At 34.5% G+C, this 27,473-nt stretch overlaps 1 protein-coding gene across 1 annotated transcript in view; it reads left to right on the plus strand.

Annotated features, from left to right (window-relative positions):
- Positions 1–25,743, plus strand: part of KLHL4 (kelch like family member 4) — a 102,225-nt gene extending 76,482 nt beyond the window's left edge. The window contains exons 7-11 of the mRNA XM_068533299.1: positions 1,810–2,034; positions 3,716–3,878; positions 5,633–5,845; positions 23,870–24,041; positions 25,521–25,743. Coding sequence (XP_068389400.1) covers positions 1,810–2,034; positions 3,716–3,878; positions 5,633–5,845; positions 23,870–24,041; positions 25,521–25,580 — 833 coding nt within the window. The 3' untranslated portion in view covers positions 25,581–25,743. The remainder of the gene's footprint in view (positions 1–1,809; positions 2,035–3,715; positions 3,879–5,632; positions 5,846–23,869; positions 24,042–25,520) is intronic.
- Positions 25,744–27,473: the final 1,730 nt, after the last annotated feature.

The raw sequence follows: 27,473 nt of genomic DNA on the forward strand, positions 1-27,473 counted from the left end.
TAGATATGGGGTCAATTTGTCTTTTATATTTTATCTAATGTCTGGAAAAAATGAACTTGGCATGAAGCAGACTTCATCATTTCAATGTAAATCTTCAACATACAGCTGATTTATGTAGCCTTCTACAATTTCCTAATTACTTCACCATTAATAACTCCATAATCTTAATAATTAGTGCACCCTAGCCTTCAGTTCCTAATCTAAATTGGCTTTTTGGTAAATTCCACTAATGAAAAGAGTTCAAAATGAAAAGTTAAAATAGAAAAGAGTGGATAGGAAGACAGATGTGGGAAGATTGGAATGAAGAAGTGGAAAGGTATGAAAACAGACAGAGAATATTGACTGCTTGACGAGTGAAAGTAGATGTGAGTTTGTTTGTAGGTATTCCAGTTGTAACAGTATCATCCAGAGACATTTATTATATAAAAGCTAGGTGGTGTTATTTGACCTCTCAGCAATAAATATAGTCAATAGAGCGATTGCTCTCTGTAAATCAGCATTCAGCCAAATCCACATTGTCAATGAAAGATGCAGGGATTAAAGAGAAAGAGTAAATGAGTGCCTGCATATTCGCATGTTTTTATTGTGAAAATCCAAACTCTTGAGACAAAAATATTTATAGTGCACTATTCACCAGAAAAGACCTAAAAAGATATAAACACTGTTTCCATTAGTCCAATATAAAAAGAAAAACTTTCAGAAGCAGCCATAGACATAATATACACTCTGCCTAAATCCCTATACTGTAGCCTTATAATTCGCCAGTGAAAAGGCTTCAGATATTAACTATGCTTTCATCTTAACTAATGGATTATATTTTCTCCACAAATCTCCCAGTAGACAACCGAAAAGTGTTTTTGCTTATTCCTATGGTTGGCATTGTGAAATTGGGTTGAAATTCCCTAAATCTGTCACAAGCTCTCTTAGGTGCGCTATGCATGTGAATCGTCTAATTCTTTCATTTCTCACTTTGGTTATTAGAAACTTTCCTGTTGTGCAGAATCAATTTTTATTAAAAAATAACAACAGCTATTGTTGATGACTGGTAAAAAGCATTGCCTACAGGGGTAATAATTTATTATGAAGTAGTGACAATTTACTATGGCAGTAGTGACAGTATACTATGGTAGTAAATTTGGTATTTCAGTAATTGAGTAGAAAATTGAACTTTCATTAACACATAAAGAAGGTAATACATCAGAATTTCATTATTAATTATAATACATAAATAATATAAATATAAATAATTATATTATTAATTATAATCCTTTGTGTTACCATCATGGAACATTATGTGAATCAACACTGAAGTTCCATTTAAAAGGAATTTTCATTTCTGTTCTTTTAGTCGTTTGTATTTTAAGTCAACCCACACACACACCAAACTGAACAAAATAAAAGGGCATACATTAATATATTGAATGGTCATAGGTAATTAAAACCGTAATGGATATGTAGACAGTCAGTACTAGATTCCGAAGTAATTTGTGGTTGTAAAATATGGTGTTTGACACCTGTGTTAGTACTACCAACAGCTTATTATAGCCAAAGAAGCCATTATAAGCATATAAACTATATATATTAAATAAACTATTTTATGCTGACTCCTCTATTTGGATTCAGAAGTGGCGAAATATTATCCTTATCTTGCCTCCCAGGTTGGAGAATCATCTGGGCTACTTATTTTAATTTGAGTTGCAATCACTGATTCTATGCTATAAATGATAGATACATAAATATAATATGAATGATGCCAATTAAAATTTTTATACAAGCAGTTTTTACCATTGTTCAATATTTCTTTAACAGGTACCACTACAATAGAAAAATATGACCTCAGGACCAACAGCTGGCTACATATTGGCACCATGAGTGGCCGTAGGCTTCAGTTTGGAGTTGCTGTTATTGATAATAAGCTCTACGTCGTGGGAGGAAGAGATGGTTTAAAAACTTTGAATACTGTGGAATGTTTTAATCCAGTTGGCAAAATCTGGACGGTGATGCCTCCCATGTCAACACATAGGCATGGCTTAGGTAAGAGCTTAACATTACATACTTTCTAAAGAATGTACAGTTAGTAGAGCTTTTTAAAAATTAAATTAAGCTGGAATACACTAACTAATATGTATAAAATAGATAACTAATGAGAACCTGCTGTATAGCACAGGGAACTCCGCTGTAGAGTAGAAACTAACACAACGTTGTGAAACAACTATACCCCAATTAAAAATAAATAATAAAGGTCATCCATCTGAAAAAAAAAATAAAATTACAATTAAATTAAGCTGCACATCACTGAGATGTAGCCAAACGCTTAGTGAAAATGTTTCCAAAATGCTGAAAAGCTTAAGCAAATGATAAAAGACTGTGAAAGTTTTTTCTTGTTTCAGATGTCATACTTGTTGTAATCCTATCTCCATTCTACCGGTATTTTAAAGGGGTCCCACTTCAGGAAGGATAAAATCTTTTAGAAGGAATATATTGTTGAAGAGCACGAAACTACAACAGCGAGTTTTTTTGTAAACTCAATTTAGAGAAAAGAACACTTGATAATGGAGAGACATTGTTTCTTTGTTTCATTGTTTCAAGGGACTAGTTTCTAGTGTCCCTTCATATAAGAAGCAAATCTATATTTAGGCAAAAGCCTTAGGATACAGTTTGAAGGCAGAAATATTTAGAAAAAACACTTTGGTTGAGAGCAGCTCTAAATTATACTTAATCCAGAGGTTCAAAAAAAGTTTAAGAAGGAATGGAGACTTCTGAAACAGTGGGGAACTTTGATTCTCCTGTGTATTTTCAAGGTATATCTTTCTTCATGCTAGACTCCATACGATTCAATAACATAGAGTTTCTTAAAAAAAAAAAAAAAGCCGAATAATTGCATTGTTCTTTAAGAACTGACTTTTACACAGATAAAGCATGCCATATCCACGACTGGTATCGTTTGCCCCAAAATATCTGATAAATTATCTATATCAAATGATAGACTATGTAATTATTCAGCTCAGTTCTGTCAGTGTGATTTTTAGAAAACATATCTTACAGAGAAATCAGAGCAAATTGTTAAATTCTAATTGATATTACTAAAGAGACAGGAGAAGTGATGAGGGTATACCTCTGAGAGGCGGATTGAGATGGTGAAGAAGGTGAGGTGGGGAGGAACCAGTTACGTGAATTCCCAGAGCAGATGAGAAGCAGAAAGGGGCTATTTATAGTATCTACTAGAACAAATTTCTAACTAAACCTCAAAAATCCCTGTCTACTTAGTTATCTCATGGGAATCTTTTTTTATCCCTATAATAAAAATCAGGAAGTAGAAAGACCTATCACAGTTAGCCTACAATTCTAAGATTTATCTAAGATTCAATATCATATCTCATCTATCACTTACATTCGAAAAATAACATTGAAATTATGCCAGAAAAAAAAATCATCTTCACTTTTCTATTAATTCTGAGAAAAGGTGTGTCCCACTACTTCCTTTGACTTCAGCATTACAATCATGATACCCTAACTATGCCTGAAAATTTCCTAGGGTTAAAAGACCATATTCACTTTTAAATCAAGATCAGTAAATTATTCATTAAATGATTATTTACAAAACCATTTAAGAGATAAAAACACATTTTTAAGCAGTCAGTTCCTCGCAAAATGAAACAACATCCATTGTGTGTGGCCTACCTAGGTGAGCCCTCATGCTATTTTTACCCTTTAGGCGTAGCCACACTTGAAGGACCAATGTATGCTGTTGGTGGTCATGATGGATGGAGTTATCTAAACACTGTAGAAAGATGGGACCCTGAGGGACGTCAGTGGAATTATGTGGCCAGTATGTCAACTCCTAGAAGCACCGTTGGTGTTGTCGCATTAAACAACAAGTGAGTAAACCCAAGCATGCATGCTTTTGCTCCCATTTCATGTGGTACAGCACTTCAGTGATGTGATCCACCAATCAATAAGCATTCCCAGTGACCAGGACATCCTAGTTATCGATAGTAAAAGGCCTTTGTTGGAACTCTCCCTTCATTATGATGGAAAATACTTATCTAAAATGAACATTTAATTAAATATCCTGTAGTCCTTTGCTACTCCAGTGTGGTCCTGAGACCAGTAGCATCAGCATTACCTGAGATCTATTTAGAAATGCTGAATCTTAGCCCCAGCCTAGACCCCCTGAATCAGAATAGACATTTTAACAAGATCCTCAAGTGACTTGTGTGTACATTAAATTTGAGAAGCAAACCAGTTCCAATCTTACCCTCAAGAAGCTACCATTTTTTACATTATAACTTATTCTTGACTTATCAAAACTTTGGTAAGTCTTTGTAAAAGGCCAAGTCTTTTTGTTCTTTACTACTCACCCTCCTGAGTGTTTTAGAATTACAACTAGTACCATCTTTCCGAATCTTTCCCTCTTCCTGATCGCTTGCCTATAAGAGAAGCTAATATATTGAAACCCAATGATGTTAGAGGTTTCTACGAGCTTGAATTGTTCTTCTTGCAGGTAATTATGTGCTTTCTGACAAGGAACCTTTGGAGATAATGACCAGCATATAGGAGAGACTTGAATGATGAAAAATTCAGACACCAGGATGGGTCAGTGGCAGGAGACAGCCTTGTGTGTCTGTACTGACTATGCATATGCATAAAGCCAATATCTCACCACATAATTGGGTTCAGTAGAAATTTCAATACAATTTCAATTAAAATTCAATTTCAATTTTAGCACCTTGTGCAAGGAGTAAGAAATGTCTATAGTTAAGAGGAGACCCAGACTTACAGTGTCTTAGAGCTTAAAATTCTCCTAAATCTGATTATCTCTTGTCTAACCTGAATGATATCAGGTGACTCAGTAGCAATCTCCTACCTATTACAGAAGAAGCTGAAATCATAGAATCTGACTAATTTAATTTTATCTTTCTGACTTGCTATTGTTCACAATTGAGCATGAAGGGCAATTATAGACTTATAGTTTAATAAATGTTTATCTTCTTTATTGATGCAGGATTAAATTTAAATTAGATTAAAAATACTGCTCATCAAAAGAATTGGCATTTAAAATTTATGAGAGAAATGTCATAGCCAATATATCTTTCTAGGAAAAAAATCTGGTTTCTAGGTTTTTTTCTATTCCCTTAGTTACTTATTAAATTAATATCTTCTTAGTTACAATTTTTTTTACACTAAATAAAATAGTTCATAGAAAACAACAGGGATTCTAATGCTAGGCAATTAAACCTAGCTAAAATTGTAAGGTTGCCATAGTTGGGTTTTGGAAACATCTTACCTTTCTTTAAAAATGTTTAGCTTTATTGAGGTTTAACTGACAAATACTACCAACAATTCTGATATCTCCCTTCTTCCTCTGTACTTCATTTCCAATGGGATCCTTTAATCTATTATATTATGTCAAAGTAACTTTCACAAAAATGATGAAACAGAGAGGTTTAGGGTAAGGTAGACCTTAACAAATGCCTTTAGGTAACTATCCATTCACAAATTCAGGCCATTCACTGTAAAATACTAAGGGAGTAGAATACACAGTTCAATGTTTTGCACAAGGTTCTGTCACTTTCATTCTATGCACAAATTTACACACACACACACACACACACTTCTGTCTTTTTTCTAGGCTATATGCTATTGGTGGACGTGATGGAAGTTCCTGCCTCAAATCTATGGAATACTTTGACCCACATACTAACAAATGGAGTCTGTGTGCTCCAATGTCCAAAAGACGTGGAGGTGTGGGAGTTGCAACATACAATGGATTCTTATATGTTGTTGGGGGTCATGATGCCCCTGCTTCTAACCATTGCTCCAGACTTTCTGACTGTGTGGAACGGTAAAATATTCCTTTTTATTCATGTATTTATTTGGTTATTTTTTTTTCAGAAATAAGAAGGATTTTTAAGCTACCAGAAAGTAGTCTTCCAAATAAGTATTAATTCTTACAGAGGTATAATCCTTTGTAAAGTTGTACACTTACTCCTAGGCTCGAAATGTTGTGAAGAAATCCTCCTTATGTGTTCCAGATTCATCATAAGAAATGTATAAAAAGAATATGTTGTTTTATCATTTGATAGTCACCCTATAAAATGAGACAAAAGAAATGTAAGAATAAATAAATTTTATTACAAGCTATATCATTCAACTATTCACCAGCTCAAATCAAAATAACTTTACTGTTTTGAAAACAAAATCAATCCTCAAAGGATGAAGGCTTATCACTACAAAATAAACTGGAAGAATTCCCAGAGGTGTTAATAATGTTCTGAACAATGACTCTATTTCATTAAGTATTTAATTTCCCAAAGGTAACTTCTTTGAATGGGAGACATTCATCTGGACAAACAAAGTGCACTGTGTTTTTTAAAATGTCAGTCATATTACTTTGTTGTTTTACCATTCATGTTCCCTTTCAAGATAGAAAAATATATATCTATATGCACAAACATAACAGTTGATAATATTAACCACATCCAAGTGACAAATTTACAGTCAGTAAGGTTATCAGAATTCAGAAGACAGAGATCAATACAAATGGAGTCCTCAAGGGAAATTCATGAACTAGTTAGAATTTGTACTTTGTAGGCATAAAAAAGAATGGAGGGAATTTCAGGTCTAGGAAAAAGCACAGCCAAAACCCTGAATATAAAGGAGAAAACTTCATAGATATGAGCAGAGACTTTAGGTTGAAACAATTTGGAAGAGCAATTCAAAAACACAATTAAGCACCAGATTTTTTGATAGCCTGAAATGTCAAGGTGGAAACTTTTGGATTTCATCTTGTAGGCAAAAGGATAATTAAATTTGGAGAAATGGAATATCACAAAGAAAATAATTTGGGGGAAATTGATTTAGCAGTGATATGTAGGATATAATGTAGGGAAAAAAGACTAAAGGAAAGAATATGAATATTATTTTTCTTCTGAAAAGCATAATTGATGATGCTAATACTTCGTTTCTTATAGGGAATAATTGATTTATGATAGACTTTTTCTTTTTTTTTCTGTTTTTTTAAAGTTTAATCCTAAGTGACCAGCTCCCTGCTACTCAGTGTATATCTGGAATGTTTTTCCTGAGATTGGATCTTAAGAGATGCAAACAAATTTTATTTTAACATTATGCAAAACATAAAAGAGTTCAATTACTGTCTCAATATATAATATATTATAGTCAAATATATGTCACACTGAGATTATCCATATCAGTTTTCCCCAAAGTTAGCAAAGTAGTATTTGATCACCTCTTCATTATGCTAGATATTTTTAGTGTGGCAAAATATACATCACATAAAACTTACACTTTTAACCATTTTTAACTGCACAATTCAGTGGCATGAAATACATTTACATTGTTGTGAAAACATTACCATCATCCATCTCCAGAAATATTTTTCATTTCCTCAAGCAGAAACTCCATCCTTATTAAAAAATAAATGCCCATTCTTCCCACACCACAGTCACTGGCAGCCACCATTTTACTTTCCCTTTCTATGAATTTCATAATTCTAGGTACCTCATAAAAGTGGAATAATAAATAATCCTTTTGTGTCTGGCTTATTTTACTTAGCCTAGCAATAATTATTCAAGGCTCATCCATGTTATAGCATTTATCCAAATTTCCTTTCCTTTTAAATCTGAAAAAATATTATATTATATGCACATACCACATCATTTTCTTTATCCATTCATTTGTCAATGCACAATTGTGTTGCTTCACCTTTTGGCTACTGTGAATAATGCTGCTAGGATATAGGTGTACAAATATCTGTTTAATCCTTTGCTTTCAATTCTTTTGGGTATATACACAGAAGTAGAGTTGCTTTATCATATGGCAATTCTATTTTTAAATGTTTTTTTTAACATCTTCATTGGAGTATAACCACTTACAACGGTGTGTTAGTTTCTGCTGTATAACAAAGTCAATCAGCTATACGTATACATATATCCCCATATCCCTTCCCTCTTGCATCTCCCTCCCACCCTCCCTATCCCACCCCTCTAGGTGGTCACAAAGCACCGAGCTGATCTCGTTGTGCTATGCGACTTCTTCCCACTAGCTATCAGTTTTACATTTGGTAGTGTATATATGTCCATGCCACTCTCTCACTGTGTCCCAGCTTACCTTCCCCTCCCCTTGTCCTCAAGTCCATTCTCTACATCTGCATCTTTATTCCTGTCCTGCCCTTAGGTTCTTCAGAACCTTTTTTTTTTTTTTTTTAGTTTCCATATATATGTGTTAGCATACGGTATTTGTTTTTCTCTTTCTGACTTACTTCACTCTGTATGACAGACTCTAGGTCCATCCACCTCACTACAAATAACTCAATTTCATTTCATTTTATGGCTGAGTAATATTCCATTGTATATATGTACCACATCTTCTTTATCTATTCATCTGTCAATGGACACTTAGGTTGCTTCCATGTACTGGCTATTGTAAATAGTGCTGCAATTAACAGTGTGATACATGACCCTTTTAATTATGGATTTCTTAGGGTATATGCCCAGTAGAGGGATTGCTTGGTTATATGGTAGTTCTATTTTTAGTTTTATAAGGAATCTCCATATTGTTCTCCATAGTGGCTTTATCAATTTACATTCCCACCAACAGTGCAAGAGGGTACCCTTTTCTCCACACCCTCTCCAGCATTTATTGCTTGTAGATTTTTTGATGATGGCCATTCTGACTTGTGTGAGGTGGTAACTCATTATAGTTTTAATTTGCATTTCTCTAATTATCAGTGATGTTGAGTATCCTTTCATGTGTTTGTCGGCAATCTGTATAACTTCTTTGGAGAAATGCCTATTTAGGTCTTCTGCCCATTTTTGGATTGGGTTGTTTGTTTTTTTGACATTGAGTTGCATGAGCTTCTTGTATATTTTGGAAATTAATCTTTTGTCAGTTGCTTCATTTCCAAATATTTTCTCCCATTCAGAGGGTTGTCTTTTCATCTGGTTTATGGTTTCCTTTGCTGTGCAAAAGCTTTTAAGTTTCATTAGGTCCCATTTGCTTCTTTTTCTTTTTATTTCCATTTCTCTAGGAGGTGGGGCAAAAAGGATCTTGCTGTGATTTATGTCATAGCGTGTTCGGCCTATGTTTTCCTCTAAGAGTTTTATAGTGTCTAGCCTATAAACATTTAGGTCTTTGATCCATTTTGGGTTTATTTTTGTGTATGGTGTTAGGGAGTGTTCTAATTTCATTCTTTTACATGTAGCTGTCCAATTTTCCCAGCAAAACTTATTGAAGAGGCTGTCTTTTCTCCATTGTATAATCTTGCCTCCTTTACCAAAGATATGGTGTCCATATGTGCGTAGATTTATCTCTGGGCTTTCTATCCTGTTCTATTGACCTTTATTTCTGTTTTTGTGCCAGTACCATACTGTCTTGATTACTGTAACTTTGTAGTGTAGTCTGAAGTCAGGGAGCCTGATTCCTCCAGCTCCATTTTTCTTTCTCAAGATTGCTTTGGCTATTCGGGATCTCTTGTGTTTCCATACAGATTTTGAAATTTTTTGTTCTAGTTCTGTGAAAAATGCCATTGGTAGCTTGATAGGGATTGCATTGAATCTGTAGATTGCTTTGGGTAGTAAAATCATTTTCACAGTGTTGATTCTTCCAATCCAAGAACAAGGTATATCTCTCTATCTGTTTGTATCATCTTTAATTTCTTTCAGCAATGTCTTATAGTTTTCTGCATACAGGTCTTTTGTCTCCTTAGGTAGGTTTATTCCTAGGTATTTTATTCTTTTTGTTACACTGGTAAATGGGAGTGTTTCCTTAAATTCTCTTTCAGATTTTTCATCATTAGTGTATAGGATTGCAAGAGATTTCTGTGCATAAATTTTGTATCCTGCTACTTTACCAAATTCATTGATGAGCTCTATTAGTTTTGTGGTAACATGTTTAGGATTATCTATGTATAGTGTCATGTCATCTGCAAACAGTGACAGTTTTACTTCTTCTTTTCACATTTGGATTCTTTTTATTTCTTTTTTTTCTCTGATTGCTGTGGCTAAAACTTCCAAAACTATGTTGAATAATAGTCGTGAGAGTGTGCAACCTTGTCTTGTTTCGGATCTTAGTAGAAATGTTTTCTGTTTTTAACCACTGAGAATGATGTTGGCTGTGGGTTTGTCATATGTAGCCTTTATTATGTTGGGGTAAGTTCCCTCTATGCCTACTTTCTCGAGGGTTTTTATCATGAACGGGTGTTGAATTCTGTCGAAAACTTTTTCTGCATCTATTGAGATGATCATATGATTTTTATCCTTCAATTTGTTAATATGAGTATCACATTGATTGATTTGCATATATTGAAGAATCCTTGCATACCTGGGATAAACCCCACTTAATCATGGTGTATGATCTTTTTAATGTGCTGTTGGATTCTGTTTGCTAATATTTTGTTGAGGATTTTTGCATCTATGTTCATCAGTGATATTGACCTGTAAATTCCTTTTTTTGTGAAATCTTTTTCTGGTTTTCGTATCAGGATGATGGTGGTTTCGTAGAATGTGTTTGGGAGTGTTCTTCCCACTGCTATATTTTGGAAGAGTTTGAGAAAGATAGGTGTTAGCTCTTCGCTAAATGTTTGATAGAATTTGTCTGTGAAGCCATCTGGTGCTGAGCTTTTGTTTGTTGGAAGATTTTTAATCAGAGTTTCCATTTCAGTGCTTGTAATTGATCTGATTATATTTTCTATTTCTTCCTGGTTCAGTCTCGGAAAGTTGTGCTTTTCAAAAATTTGTCCATTTCTTCCAAGTTGTCCATTTTATTGGCATATAGTTGCTTGTAGTGACCTCTCTTGATCCTTTGTATGTCTACAGTGTCATTTGTTACTTCTCCTTTTTCATTTCTAATTCTGTTGATTTGAGTCTTCTCCCTTATTTTCTTGATGAGCCTGGCTAATGGTCTATCAATTTTATTTATCTTCTCAAAGAATCAGCTTTTAATCTTATTAAACTTTGCTATTGTTTCTTTCATTTCTTCTTCATTTATTTCTGTTCTGATTATTATGATTTCTTTCCTTCTGCTAACTTTGGATTTTCTTTGTTCTTCTTTCTCTAATTGCTTTAGGTGTAAGGTTAGGGGGGTTTTTTTGAGATTTTTTTGTTTCTTAAGGTAGGATTTTATTGCGATAAACTTCCCTCTTAGAACTGCTTTTGCTGCGTCCCGTAGGTTTTGGGTCATCGTGTTTTCATTGTCATTTGTTTCTAGGTAGTTTTTGATTTCTTCTTTGATTTCTTCACTGATCTCTTGGTTATTTAGCAGTGTATTGTTTAGTCTCCATGTGTTTGCATTTTTTACAGTATTTTTCCTGTAATTGATATCTAGTCTCATAGCGTTGTGGTCAGAAAAGATACCTGATATGATTTAAATTTTCTTAAATTTACCAAGGCTTAATTTGTGACTCAAGATATGATCTATCCTGGGGAATGTTTCATGAGCACTTGAGAAGAAAGTGTATTCTGTTGTTTTTGTATGGAATGTCCTATAAATATCAATTAAGTCCATCTTGTTTAATGTGTCATTTAAAGTGTTTCCTTATTTATTTCCATTTTGTATGATCTGTCCATTGGTGCAAGTGGGGTGTTAAAATCCTGTACTATAATTGTGTTACTGTTGATTTCCCCTTTTATGGCTATTAACTTTGGCCTTATGTATTGAGGTGTTCCTATGTTTGGGGCATAAATGTATACAATTGTTATACCTTCTTCTTGGATTGATCCCTTGATCATTATTTAGTGTCCTTCTTTGTCTCTTGTAGCAGTCTTTATTTTAAAGTCTATTTTGTCTGATATAAGAATTGCTACTCCAGCTTTTTTTGCTTTCCATTTGCATGGAATAACTTTTTCCATCCCCTCAGTTTCAGTCTGTATGTGTCCCTAGGTCTGAAGTGGGTCCCTTTTAGACAGCATATATACAGGTCTGGTTTTTGTATCTATTTAGCCAGTCTGTCTTTTAGTGTGAGTATTTAATCCATTTATATTTAAGGTAATTATCGATATGTATGTTCCTATTACCATTTTCTTAATTGTTTTGGGTTTGTTATTGTAGGTCTTTTCCTTCTTTTGTGTTTCCCACTTACAGAAGTTCCTTTAGCATTTGTTGTAAAGCTGGTTTGGTGGTGCTGAATTCTCTTAACTTTTGCTTGTCTGTAAAGGTTTTAACTTTCTGTCGAATCTGAATGAGATCCTTGCTGGGTAGAGAAATCTTGGTTGTAGGTTTTTTCCTTTCATCACTTTGAATATATCCTGCCCCTGCTTTCTGGCTTGCAGTGTTTCTGGTGAACGTTCAGCTGTTAACCTTATGGGGATTCCCTTGTATGTTATTTGTTGCTTTTCCCTTGCTGCTTTTAATATTTTTTCTTTGTATTTAATTTTTGATAGTTTGATTAATATGTGTCTTGGTGTGTTTCTCCTTGGATTTATGCTGTATGGGTCTCTCTACCCTTCCTGGGTCTCTCTACCCTTCCTGGACTTTATTGACTATTTCCTTTCCCATATTAGGGAAGTTTTCAACTATAATCTCTTCAAATATTTTTTCATTCCCTTTCTTTGTCTCTTCTTCTTCTGGGACCCCTATAATTTGAATATTGGTGTGTTTAATATTGTCCCAGCAGTCTCTGAGACTGTCCTCAATTCTTTTCATTCTTTTTTCTTTATTCTGCTCTATGATAGTTATTTTCACTCTCTTAACTTCCAGTCACTTATCCGTTCTTCTGCCTCAGTTATTCTCCTTCTAGAGAATTTTTAATTTCATTTATTGTGTGGTTCATCATTGTTTGTTTGCTCTTTAGTTCTTCTAGGTCCTTGTTAAATGTTTCTTGTGTTTTCTCCATTCTATTTCCAAGATTTTGCATCATCTGTACTATCATTACTCTGAATTCTTTTTCAGGTAGACTGCCTATTTCTTCTTCATTTGTTTGGTCTGGTGGGTGTTTACCTTGCTCATTCATCTGCTGCGTATTTCTCTGTCTTCCTATTTTGCTTAACTTACTGTGTTTGGGGTCTCCTTTTTTCTGGCTGCAGGTTCATAGTTCCCATTGTTTTTGGTGTCTGCCCCCTATGGGTAAGGTTGGTTCTGTGGCTTGTGTTGGCTTCCTGGTGGTAGGGACTGGTGCTTGTGTTCTGGTGGTGGGCCTGGATCTTGGCTTTCTGGTGGGGAGGGCTGCGTCTGGTGGTGTGTTTTGTGGTATCTGTGAACTTAGTATGATTTTAGGCAGACTTTCTGCAAATGGGTTGTGTTGTGTTCCTGTCTTGCTAGTTGTTTGGCATGGTGTGTCTAGCACTGGAGCTTGCTGGTCGTTGACTGGAGCTGGATCTTAGCGTTGAGATGGAGATCTCTGGGAGAGCTTTCACCATTTGACATTACATGCAGTCAAGAGGTTTCTGGTGGACCAATGTCCTGAACTCGGCTCTCTCACCTCAGACTCTCAGGCCTGACACCTGGCCAGAGCACCAAGACCCTGTCAGCCACACGGCTCAGAGGAACATGTAGAAAAAAAAGAAAGAAAGAAAAAAATAAAATAAAGTTATTAAAATAAAAAATTTTAAAAATTATTAAAATAAAAATAGTAAAAACAGTTTAATAAAAAAAATAAGAGAGCAACCAAAGCAATCAACAAATCCACCAATGATTACAAGCACTAAAATCTATACCAATGTAAACATGAAATCAGAAACTATTCAGTCACATACAGCAAACCCAAAGTCAACAGTTACTCCCAAAGTCCACTGCCTCAATTTTGGGATGATTCATTGTCTATTCAGGTATTCCACAGATGCAGGGTACATCAGTTTGATTGTGGAGATATAATCCGCTACTCCTGAGGCTGCACAGAGAAATTTCCCTTTCACTTCTTTGTTTGCACAGCTGCTGGTGTTCAGCTTTGGATTTGGCCCCGCCTCTGCATGTAAGTCACCCTCGGGCATCTGTTTTTCATGCAGACAGGAGCGAGTTAAAGGGAGCAGCTGATTAGGGGACTCTGACTCACTCAGGCAGGAGGAGTGAGGGGTATGGAATGCAGTGTGAGCCTGCAGTGGCAGAGGCCAGCGTGATATTGCAACAGACTGGGGCATGCCCTGTGTTCTCCCAGGGAAGTTGTCCCTGGATCACGGGATTTTGGCAGTGGTGGGCTGCACAGGCTCCTGGGAGGGGAAGTGTGGATAGTGACCTATGCTTGCACACTGGCTTCTTGTTGGCTGCAGCAGCAGCCTTAGAGTTTCATGCCTGTCTCTGCTGTCCACGCTGATAGCCGTGGCTCGCGCCTGTCTCTGAAACTTGTTTAGGCAGTGTTCTGAATCTCCTCTCTTCGTGCACCCCAGAAAAATAGTCTCCTGAATCTTAGGCATTTCCAGACTTTTTCCCGGACTCCTTCCCAGCTAGCTGTGGCGCACTAGCCCCCTTCAGGCTGTGTTCACGCAGCAAACCCCAGTCGTCTTCCTGGGATCTGACCTCCGAATCCCGAGTCTCAGCTCCCAGCCCCCACCCGCCCAGCAGGTGAGCAGACAAGCCTCTCAGGCTGGTGAGTGCTGGTCGGCACTGATCCTCTGTGCGGGAATCTCTCTGCTTTGCCCTCTGCACCCCTTTTGCTGTGCTCTCCTCTGTGGCTCCGATGCTTCCCCCACCCCGCCCACCCCCCATTTCCACCAGTGAAGGGGCTTCCTAGTGTGTGGAAACATTTCCTCCCTCCCTGCTCCCTCTCATAGGTGCATGTCCTGTCCCTATTCTTTTGTCTCTGTTTTTTTCTTTTTTTCTTTTGCCCTACCCATGTATGTGGGGAGTTTCTTTCCTTTTGTGAAGTCTGTGGCCCTCTGCCAGTGTTCAGTAGGTGTTCTGTAGGAGTTGTTCCACATGTAGGTGTATTTTTGATGTATTTGTGGAGAGGAAGGTGATCTTTATGTTTCACTCCTCTGCCATCTTGAAGGTCCTCCCTATTTTTAAATGTTTGCAGGACCACCATACCGTTTTCCATTGCAGCTGCACCATTTTCTATTCCCACCAACAAAGCAGAAGGATTCCGATTTCTGTACATCTTCACCAACATTGTTTTCTTTTGTTTTTCATGGTTATTCCAATGGATTTTAAGTGGTACCTTTTTGTGGTTGTGATTTGAGTTTCTCTAATGATTAGGTATGTTGCACATCTTAACAGGTGCTATTGGCCATTTGTATATCTTCTTTATAGAAAGGTATATTCCAGTCCTTTGCCCATCTTTTAATCAGGTTGTTTTTCTTTTTGCTGTTGAATTATAGGAATTCTTCATATATTCTCTATATTAACCCCTTGTCGGATATGTGATTTGCAAATTTTTTCTTTCATTCCATCGGTTGCTTTTTCATTCTGATGATAACACCCTTTGATGTGCAAATTTTTTATATTAAATCCTATTTATCTATTTTTTTCATACTTTGTACTTTTAGAGAGTCATATCCAAAAGATCATTGCCAAATCCAATGTTATAAATAATTTCCCCTATGTATTTGTATAAGAGTTTTACTGTTTTAGGACTTATGTTCAGGCCTTTGATCTGTTTGAGTAAATTTTTTATATATGGAGTAGGGTAACGATCCAACTTCATTATTTTATATGTGGATATCCTGTTTTCCCATCAGCATTTGAAGCAGTTGAAACAACAGTCCTTTCCCCATTGAATCATCTTGGCCCCAATGTCAAAAATTATTTGACCATGTATGTGAGGGTTTATTTCTGGGCTCTGTATTCTATTTCATTGGTAATTACATCTGTTGTCATGCCAGTACCACACTCTTTATTACTGTAGCTTTCTAGTAAGTTTTGAAATCAAGAAGTGTGAGATTTCAATCTTTGTTCATCTTTTCTCAAAATGATTTTGGCTACTCTGGGTACCTGAGATTCCATATGGGTTTATAATGGATATTTCTATTCCTGCAAAAAATGTTGTTGGGGTTTTGATAGATGTTGCATTGAATCTGTAGATCACTTGGGTGATATTGACATCTGAACAACATTGAGTCTTCTAATCCAGGGACACGAGGTATCTTTCCACTTATTGGTGTCTTCTTTAATTTCTTCCTTTCCAGTGTGGATGCATTTTATTTCTCTTCCAACGCTAACTAGTAGTTCAGTATTATGTTGAATAGAAGTAATGAAAATTCTCATTATTGTCTTGTTTTTAGTCTTAGAGAGAAAGCCTTCAGTCTTTCCCCATTGAATATGATAGATCTGGGTTTTCCACATATGGCCGTTATTATGTTGAGTTGGTTTTATTCTATTCCTGCTATGGGTAGGGTTTTTATCATTAAAGGGTGATGAATTTTGTCACATACTTTTTCTGCATCGGTTGAGATAATCATGTGTTTTTTCCTCCTTCATTCTGTCAGTGTGGTGTGTTGCATGGATTGATTTTCGTATGATAACCCATTGTTGCATTCCATATGAATAATCATGTTAATAATGCCAGTGAATTCAATTTGCTAGTCTTATGTTGAAAATTTTTTGCATCAGTATTTATTAGGAATATTGGTATGTAGTTTTCTTATAGTGTCTGGCTTTGGTATCAGTGCAATGCTGACCTTATAGAATGAGTAAGTGTTACTTCTTCTCCAATTTTTTGGAAGATTTTGAGAAGAATTGGTGTTAATTCTTTCCTAAATCTAAAGTAAAATTCACCAGTAAAGCCAACTAACCCTAGGCTTTTATTTTTTGGGAGATTTTTGAATACAGTTGACCCTTGAACATCAGGGGTTTGAACTGCACAGGTCTACTTAGATGTGGAGTTTTTTTCAATAAATACATACTACAGTACTATACAATCCTTAGTTAAATCCAAAAATGTGGAACCTTGGATATGGAGGGATGACTATAAAGCTATACACGAATTTTTGACTCTACAGGGAGTTGGTGCCCCCTAACATTCACGTTGTTTGAGGATGAACTGTACTTTCTTGGGAGACTTTTGATCTCCTTACCATTAGAGGTCTATTCAGATTTTCTATTTCATCTTGAAAATAGAAATTTTCTATTGGTTCAATCTTGATAGGTTGTGTGTTTCTAGAAATTTGTCCATTTCATGACAGTTAATCAAATTGTTAGTGAACAATTCTTGATAGTACTTTTATAATCCTTTCTTTCTGTAAAATCAGTACTAATTGCTGCCTCTTTCGTTTGATTTTATATGAGTTTTGTCTTTTTCTCATACTCAATCTAGCTAAAGGTTTATCAATTTTGATGTTTTGCAGAACCAACTCTTAATTTCATTGATTTTCTCTATTGTTTTGTTATTCTCTATATTATTTATCTATGATCTAATCTCTATTATTTCCTACCTTATGCTAGCTTTGGGTTTAGTTACTCTTCTTTTTCCAGTTTCTTAAGGTGTAAAGTTAGGTTTTTGACTTGCAATTTTTCTTCCTTTTAAATGTAAGCCTTTACAGTTATTGATTCCCCATATCACATCATTGCTTTCTTTGCATTCCAGAAGACACTGTATGAGCCATGTTTTCATTTTCACTTGTCTCAAGATGTTTTTTAATTTCCCTTACAATATATTCTTTGACTCATTGGTTAAGTGTAGGTACTTTCATTTCCATATGTGTGGACATATCACTTTTCCTTCTGTTGTTGATTTTTAGTTTCATCCCACTGTGAAAATACCTTGCATGTTTTCAGCCTTTTAAATTTGTTAAGACTTGTTTTATGTCCTAACATATGGTCTATCCTAGATAATGTTCCATGCTTACTTGTGAAAAATATGTCTTCTGAGTTTTGGGGGAGTAGAAATTTTTATATATGTTTGTTAGGTCCAATTGGTCTATAATGTTGTTCATCTTTCATGTACTTACTGATAGTTTGTCTGGTTTATTTTATCCATTATTGAAAGTGGGAAGTCAAATTCTCCTACTATTACTGTAGAACTATTTCTTCTTACTCTTCCCCCACCTCCTCCTCCTCCCTTTCTTCTTCTTCTTCTCCTTCTCCTCCTCCTCCTCCTCCTCCTTCTCCTTCTTCCTCTTCCTCTTCCTCTTCCTCTTCTTCTTCTTCTTCTTCTTCTTCTTCTTCTTCTTCTTCTTCTTCTTCTTCTTCTTCTTCTTCTTCTTCTTCTTCTTCTTCTTCTTCTACTTCCTCTTCTTCTTCTTCTTCTTCTTCTTCTTCTTCTTCTTCTTCTTCTTCTTCTTCTTCTTCTTCTTCTTCTTCTTCCTCTTCTTCTTCTTCTTTTTCTTCTTCTTCTGCTTCTTTTTTCCCTAAAATGCATATATTGACCCACTTGATGTTGTCTCAGAGGTCCCTTAGACTCTGTTGACTTTTCTTCATTCTTTTCACTCAGACTTGATAATTTCAAAAAACTTGTCTTCAAGTTCACTTATTCTTTCTTCTGCTTGCTTCAGTCTCCAGTGGAAAATTCTAGTGAGTTTTTTAATTCAGTCATTTCATTTTTCAGCACCAGAATTTCTATTTTTTCTTCTTTATAATTTATTTCCTTTGTTGATCTTCTAATTTTGTTCATTTATCATTTTCCTGATTTCTTTTAGTTCTTTGCCTGTTCTTCTTTTCACTCTTTGAGAATATATAAGACAGTTGCTTAAATGTCTTTTTCTTGTTACACAGATGCCTGTGTTTCTACAGGGATGGTTTTGGAGGTTTACTTTGTTCTTCTGAGTGAAATTCATTTTCTTGTTTATTTGTATGCTTTGTGGTCTTTTGTTGAAAACTGGCCATTTGAAATAACAGATACCTTTCCCAGTCCTTGCAGATTGACTCCATGCATAGGAAGACTATCGTTATTTAATCACTAATTATGTCCTATGCTTGGGATAAGTCCAGCTTGAAGGCTTGAGGTCTTCTCAGACCTTTACTGGGTTTGTTTCCTGGGCCTGTGTGTGTGTTTGTGTGTGTGTGTGTGTGTGTGTGTTGATTCTCTGTATACATGGCTGCTTTTAAATGCCTTAACTTCCTTAAGGTTCTCAGCCCTGCTGCCTTTCAGAGCCTTAGCTATTCTACTGGAGTAATCAGTAATCTCTCATAGTACCAATAATCTCTTGTCCCAGTTGTCTATGCATCTGTAATCTCCCGACAGCTTTCATGAACCATGTACAGTACTTCCCATGGCTTTTCCTAGCCTGAAATCTGAGCTGTCCCACTTTTGACTGAGCTCTGAGTTAGGTAACACAGAAGATAATCCCTTTGGCAACAACTGAGACAGGTTGTGTTGCTGCATATTAGCTCTGCTCTTTTCTCTCTGGTTCAAGGAAAGGAACTGGGGCTGGGCCACTACTTTCTCCAATCCATGCCATGCCTTTCTAGGAGGGGGTGGGGCCAGAGAAAGTAAAAAATTTCACAAAATTGCCTACATCTTTTTCTTGACTGAGCTGGCATTTGGTTGCTGTGGGTCTTTGACTGATTTCCAGAACTCCTACAAAGTTATTTTTGCCAGTCTCTACTTGTTTATTTAATATTTTTGTGACAGAATAAGATCCTAGAGCTTCCTAGTCTACCATCTTGCTGACATCACTCCCTACTGATGCAGCATTAACAAGATAAAAACTACATGAAAATCACCTTGACTTACCTGTATATTTAAAAGATAAAGCTGAATTTGCTCTGCCTTTTATTTATATCCTGAAGCACAATAATGAAATTATATGTAATTATAAATGGAAAAGATCTTGAAAATCCAGTATATCCCTATCACCCTACAGAAGTGGCAGTTGAACCCCTCTATTGTTAAATGACAAATAGTGGCTAAAGGATTTTTTTCATATAACTGGAGTTTTTAAAAGTTTGGAAGCCAGTCATATTTGACTTTCCATTTCATTATAAAACTAAAAGTTCACTATTCTACACTCAGTATTATTGATAGAATTAAACATCAAGCCACTATTTTCTACTTTTATAGATACAGAATTTCATCATGTGTACAAACTTTTAAGCATTTACTCTGTGCTTGTGTGTGTATAACTGATGGGAATCATGTTTCCCTTTTAGAAAGGCCAAAGGAATACAATAGACTCAATACTTGTTAAAGTTCACTGTAAGGTCGAAAAAGGATAGATTCCATTGAAATTTCAAATTGCTTAGATAATTTATTGATGCCCTCCATAGACCACAAAAAATTACAGACAACACACAATTCACAAAAGTTTAGGCCCACCTGTCGAATGAATGTATACATACTCTCAAAAAACTGATACTTGTATTCAAAAAAGGTAAGTGTAGCTTTCATTTTAAAAAAGGGTATGTAGGCATTGAATTCTATTCTTATGCTTGTAAAAATATGCATATTTCTATACCTAAGAATAACTGTAGCCACCTCTTTATATGAGTTGAGCGTGGAAAAGACTATATCACCTCCTATAAGCTAAACAGACAGCATCAGGAATTATTATATTTGGGAAAACTTGATCAAATGTACAAACAAATCCATGTAAAAATAATTATGCTTTCTCAAATTTCCATTAATGCCTAAACTATATTGGAGTGATAAATTCATGAGAAGCAGTGGTCAAAGAGTGATACTGATATGGAGAATTCATGTCATTCTTTACAGAAATATTAAAAGTTGTCTAGAAAGATTTTATACAAACTAATGAAATACTATAAAAATTATATCTAGTAAATAAAAAGTCATGAAGGTTTGTTACTATGAAAATCAAACCTGACTTCACAAAAATTTCATCTGAATTAAAAGTTAAATCATATAAATATATAGACAGAGAGACAGGTAATACTCTCAGCTCTTATAATAGTAACTTTCTTATAATAAATTCAAATTAGTAAGAGATTTTCTTTCTAGAATACTGAAGTCTATGCTTTTTTTCTATTTCAGTTTTGGAGACTTTTTATTGTATCTTAGTGGCGTAAATTGTGTTGCATTTACTTGGTTCCTTGTAGCTAAATGTATGGGATTAAGAAACTAGGTTTGGTCCAAAAAGAATACATTTCATAAGAAAAAAATCTAGAATACATAAAATATTTTAATTAAATCACCTTCTTCTCTCCCATTATTATGCCAGCATTTTCCTGGCTTTACCAAGAACCCCTGAAACTGGGAAATTCTATCTTAAGACCTGAAAGAGAAATGAATTGGGGTGCGTTTTAGCACTGTAGAGTGATCACCATGAAATTAGCCTTACAATAGCTTGACGTGTCTATACCAATTTAAATAGGCATTTACACACACAACTAGGAAAATATAAACTCAGTTCATATTTTTTTGATATAGAAAATTTCATAATACAGACTACAAAATTAAATGCTTACAAACGTATCCTAATAATTAAATGTTTAACTTTATTTAATGATATAATTATATTTCCAAATATACTATTTTTAATTTTTAACGGGAAAAAGCACTTTATACATAACAAAAAATGTATAGTATACTAGTTAAAACCACTAGACTTGGAGTCAGACAGCTCTGAGTTCAAATCCCAGATCTGTTATTTACAAGTTATGTGACCTTGACCCAGTTACTTTACATCTCTAATCATCTGTTTCCTCATGAGAAAAATGGGAATAATTTTAGTATCAACCTCATAGGGTATAAAATAATAAATGTTAATGCACTTAGTGCCTTGCCTGGCACATATTATTATTTTGTTTGTATTATTTTTGTAATTAGTATTATTGTTATTACTAACATTATCCCCTTATTGGCATTTTCCTTGTAAAGATCTTGAGAAAATAACTAGTGCTAAAGTATAGTTTTTGAAAATTATGACTTTCATACAAATATAATAGTAACGTGTCAAAGAATTTTGTGTGATTCATTAATAAATGAGGTAACCCATAAGATGTTAAAATTGCTTCAAAGAATCTTTGAAGAAAAGACATAAAAACAATTAAGAATGCTGCAAAAAATTGTTAATAGATGCAAAAGCAGTTAATAACCTATAGGGAATAAAATGTAATATTTGGGGGGGGTCATCATTCGGGGTTAGAAATTAATTCTATCTCTATCAGGCAAAGTTTATTTTATTGTTATGTATAGGAATCACAAGAAAACTCAGTTTTCTACAGCTTAACTTCTACACCTATAGAGTTGTAAAATAGCCTTGTCAGTTAGAAAGTCAATCAAAGATGCACACTCTGTGGAATCAGATAATCCTCATTTCCATGTCTTAGACAATATTCCTGACACTATTTTCTGGTAAAACATTGATGGCCTACTCAGTACCTTAGAAGTCTCATCCAATTAATTAAGATAATCATTTAATTTAAAGGTTTCTAAAATACATAAACTTGTGTTAGCTGGGTCAGGGATTATTATTTCTATAATGTTGACGAGAAAATTGAGGCAAAGAAGTCAAGCAAATTGTCTGTAATTACTCTAAGTGGAGGAATAAGTCCATGACTAATTCTCTTTACTTCAGTCTCCTTTTTATTTCCACTAGAATATATTTACTTATATCCAAAGTAAGGAGAAATAGAAAAGCAAAAGAGAAACAAAAGGGGAGAAATTGGGTGCTGTTTTAATTTGAAGGTGAGGTAGTGGCTAACTTTTTCTTTAATAACTGATCCTCTGTGTCTTTACAGATAACAACCAAGGTGCCATTTTTTTTTCTTCAGAAGATTCTACATTCCCCAAACTTCTCTTGTTAATAAAGCAATGTCCAGATAATATTAACATTAGCCAGATTTTTGAGCATTCATTATCATGCACATGAAGAAAAATCTTGGGTTTTGGATGCAAATCTATAAGGGAATCCTTCTGCAAGTCCTGGTTCACCATTCATATATGTGTGTACTGTGTCAGCTGAGCGCAGCATCAATTAACAATAGCAATTGTGTTAAAGATTCAGATTAGCTAAAGCATACAGCTGTGGATTTTCTGGTTCTGCTTTTTAATATAACATAGGAATTTAAGGTGACACCCAACAATATATGGTGGATATTGAGGATATCTTAATTATTGCTGATTTCAGATATTATTAAAAATATTACTGGATGTGAGACCAAGTTCAAATGGAAGCTGGGATCAGATAATTTAGATTATGATTAAAGAGAGAAAAACAGAAATAAGATGAGTAATACAAATGTAAGGAAATTAGTAGATGGTAATAAATGAAATTTTGTAAAATAAATATTTTTCATTGGGCTTTACAAATAGGCCAATATAAAATCAGAGATAATTTCCACATATAATTATATAAGTTTTTTCTTATTGTTCACCCCTTTTAGATCTTAGTATTCTATATTGGTTTCAAATTTTAGGAAAGAATTCCTGGAGAAGATTTTAATTAATATTGCTTACTGAATTCTCTTTCATTTTGCTTACAGAATAGGTTTGGGGATAAGGAGTTAACTTCAAATTAAAATGGAAAAAAATCCTAGGGTCCTGTGAATATAAATAAGAACTCTCATAGAGGAAAAAGAATACGACTGTGGTCATCGTAACTACAAAGAGTATTAAAACCAGGGTACTATAGTTTATAAAACAAAAAGGCAATTATATTCAGAATTACTTAACATGTGAGCTCTCATATAAACAAGATCAGGCATCTCAGATATAACGTGGATAACAAAGAATAAGAAAAACCCATTCCAGCTAGCATACTAAATGACAGAGGGGGCATTTTCCACATAATGTTAAGATGCCAATATGTGAAATTTCCTCATAGAGAATCTGAGTACTGATCAAAGAAATGTGTGGTATTTTTAAAAGGAAATTCATTTTCACTATGCTTTGAGTGACATCTGGTGGCTGAAGAGAATTCTGTCATTTAGTTATCCTTAACGTTTATTAGTCAGATTACACTTGGTATGTATAAGGTATTTTAAATTTCTTATATTAGATAAGAGTACATTTTATTAATGTCTATTATTTTTAATTTTAACACTGTTGAACTTTCTTCTCAATTGTCTTCCTAAACCTCTTAAGGTATGATCCAAAAAATGATTCATGGTCAACTGTGGCACCTCTGAGTGTTCCTCGAGATGCTGTTGCTGTATGTCCCCTTGGAGACAAACTCTATGTGGTTGGAGGATATGATGGACATACTTATTTGAACACTGTTGAGTCATATGATGCACAGAAAGATGAATGGAAAGAGGTACTCTCATTTAAAGTATTCAAATTGATATATTTCAGGTTTTAATTTAAAAATTAAAATATGTGTTTGGAATTAATCCCATTCTCTTCCTCTCTAGGGCTGAATCAAATTCTTTTAATGAAATTTATAGCATGTGCTTTATTTACCTATAGAGAATTATTAACTGAGCTGTTTGATCATTAGCAGGATCCATCAGCACTTATATAAAGTGATGACAAGACATTCTCTTAACTTGATGGACTCATTCCTTTTATAGAAAAGTGAATCAGATTCAACAATCCAAGAGCTTTACTCTCTGACCAACTTTCTGTGTATGTATTATGACTTGAGGAGCAAAGAATAATGTCCTCACCCACAAATGTCTGCCCCTTCTTATTGGCTGGTGCCCAGGAGGAAAATCCTTCAGTCCCCTCCTTATAGAGGTTCTACAAATTACAACACTCCTAACTACTGATCAGTCATTCAAGGGACTTGGTGCACAGTAAGAGACTGGAATTTAACTCCCTCAAGAGTGCTGGTCATCTAACAGAAGAAATTTTAAGGAAAGTACAAGAAGGGGCACTGAAAGGACATCTTGGGGGTGCTAAAGGAAACTTAATGCTTCTGACAGCTTTGGCAGTGATAGCTCTATACTTATTCCAAAATATCTAATGGTGTTTTGTTGATTAAATGACGGATTAATAAAATATGAAGTATGATTAACTCTTCACCATTTCCACAAACAAGCAAACCTTGTATTTGGTATCAAACGTCACCTTCCCTTATACTAACTTCATGGTGCTCTGTTTTCTACTTAGTAAGCTGGTTACTGTTCTAAATAAGTTATGTGTTAATATACTGACACCTGATAATGGGTTCCTAGCTCTTTCCTCCAAAAATATGATTCATGAAGACCCTCAGAAATATTCAAGTTCTGCCATGTAGGTAGCTCTTTACAATGGTTAGGACCAGCTAGAAATGGAGGAAAACATTTAGCAAACAAGGATGTAGGTCAAATACAATAATCAAAATGTTTGTAATTTACTTTTCAGAAAATTATAGACCAGTAGCTAAGAGACCTAGATTCTATTCCAGGCATTTCACTGTTTCATTGTGTGACCTTGAAAATGTTGAAAGAGAACTAATAGATAATGAGATTATAACTACTATATGCCTAATTATTTTCATTCATTATCTTCCTTAACCCTAACAAAAACCTTGAAGAATGAGTATTATTAGCTGTAATTTTTAAAGTGAGAAAATTATCAGAGAGGTGAAATTTACCCAAGATCACCTGTTCTTCAAACTCAGGCCTACTTCATTTTAAAGACTATGCTCGTTCCACATTGGACTATTATCTGGGCTGCATTTTCCCATATCTTTATACAAGATGAAGGTTGGGCCAGAATAGCTAAGGACTTTTTCAACTCCAATATATTATGCTAAAGGCAGAGTTCATTCAAACAGCATTTCTTTCCTTGTTTTTGTTTTCTGTGTTAGGAAGTTCCTGTTAACATTGGAAGAGCTGGTGCATGTGTTGTGGTGGTGAAGCTACCATAAAGCTATCTTTATCAAAAGGAAGGAAACTGGATAATTTCAAGAAGTGGAGTAGGAAGAGGAGAGGAAGAAGAAATACGTTCTTTCCTTCAATTAGTAATCAAACATGAAAATTATTGTGTCATTTTAATATGTAGTTATAAATGCTCTCATTTGTGAAGCCAAAGCAAGTTTTCAAACATTAATTACATATAGGTGTTTAGTGTATATGTTGTTGCAGCTAATAATATAAATGAAAATCCAATAGTCTAGGTTTAGCCTCGTTACTTTAAAATGTTAAAATGTTTAAGGGAAATTGATAGTGACCAAAGTATAAAAGGTTATAAAAGCATTGGTAATTTTGAGTCTAATAAGTTAAAAACATTTTCTATTTCAAAAAAAAAAAATAGGTACCCTATCATTTGGAACGTAACTAACATAAAAGAGAACATCTAAAGCTTAAATTATAAGGTTTGATTTTCAGTAAGACATCATTCTTTTCTCTGAACAATATCCCAAATAGCTAAGTAATACTTCGCATTTACCAAGAAGAAAGCTTTTACTGTGGTGAGATTTTTTTAAAAAAAACTCATTGACATAATTTGTTATGCTGATCACAGTAGGTTAAAATTTTCACAGACTTACTCTTTTACAGTACCATTTTCCAAAGCACACATATAGATTTGGTATTCCTTAACATGTTGTCTTGTTAGATAACATTTATTTTACCAGTAAAATATTATTGTAATTCCATATACACAATCTATACAATAAAATGGTGAATATTTATCATATTGATACAAATTGTGACCTCAGCTTTCGAGTGTCAGGGCCTCACTTGTATAGACAGTAACATTCTCCTCAAACATTTCTGTGAACTCTTAAAACACCTGCCATTAAGTTAAACCAGTTTTCAAAAACAAAGCAATTTTTCAACAGCAGTAAAATCGCGATGTTCTACAATATTAACACATGGAAACACCAAAATGTTCAACATCCGTGGTTAATTCTATAATTATCTTTTATGTACCAGTACATGGTTTTCTGTCAATTTTATATTCATCCAGTAGAGAATGTTAAGGATATATGCACTACAAATGTTTTTAAATTAAAAAACAACAAAAAAGACTAGCTGGGTAGTATTTTACCTTTAAATTCTCACTTCCGTGTCCAATTATTTAAAAAAAGGGGGGGAGGGGGTTGGCCAAAAAGTTCGTTTGGGTTTTTCCATAAGATGTTATGGAAAAACCCAAACGAACTTTTTGGCCAACCCAATATTTAAGATAAAATGTTGAAAAACCTTCTTTATGAAAGTAACTTTTCAATTAAATTACGATTTTAGAATTTCTGCAATATGTCCTTTTAAATGGGCTTTGTATTGTAGTATGTGAAACCAACAAATAAAATCCAGAGATGCTTATAAAACGTACTACTACCTTTTAAGTTTTTAAAAAAGAGCAACATAGGTTGTACAAAGATATTTGTACTTTGACAAACTGAATTTAAATAAAATCTATTTCCTCTGCTTATAAAGTGTGGCTTTACATTATGTCAAGTGCAGCTTGAATTGACCTTTTGATATTTATTTTTCCAGTAGCTAATGTATTTAAATACAAAAATAAAATCCCCCTGCTTTGTTTCTTATTCCTGCCATTGTCTTTAATTCTAAATAAAGGGTTATAGACATCTTCAGTTCTAGGGGTAGAGATGGAAACATAGAGATGCTGTAAAAAATAATAAACACACACGCAGAGAGTTCTGTTGGATCTTTAAATTCATACCTTATCTAAGTCAATGCAGAAGTAGAGTTACTTAAACTTTTATCTCCAGAGCAAAGCTTGGCCTGTCAAGTTAAATTGGAGTGTGAGCCAGTGGGAAAAAGAAAGGTCAAAGGACCTACCACAGCTCAGCTTGCCA

Source organism: Eschrichtius robustus, chromosome X (genome assembly GCF_028021215.1).
Source record: "Eschrichtius robustus isolate mEscRob2 chromosome X, mEscRob2.pri, whole genome shotgun sequence".
NCBI classification, from domain to species: Eukaryota; Metazoa; Chordata; class Mammalia; order Artiodactyla; family Eschrichtiidae; genus Eschrichtius; species Eschrichtius robustus.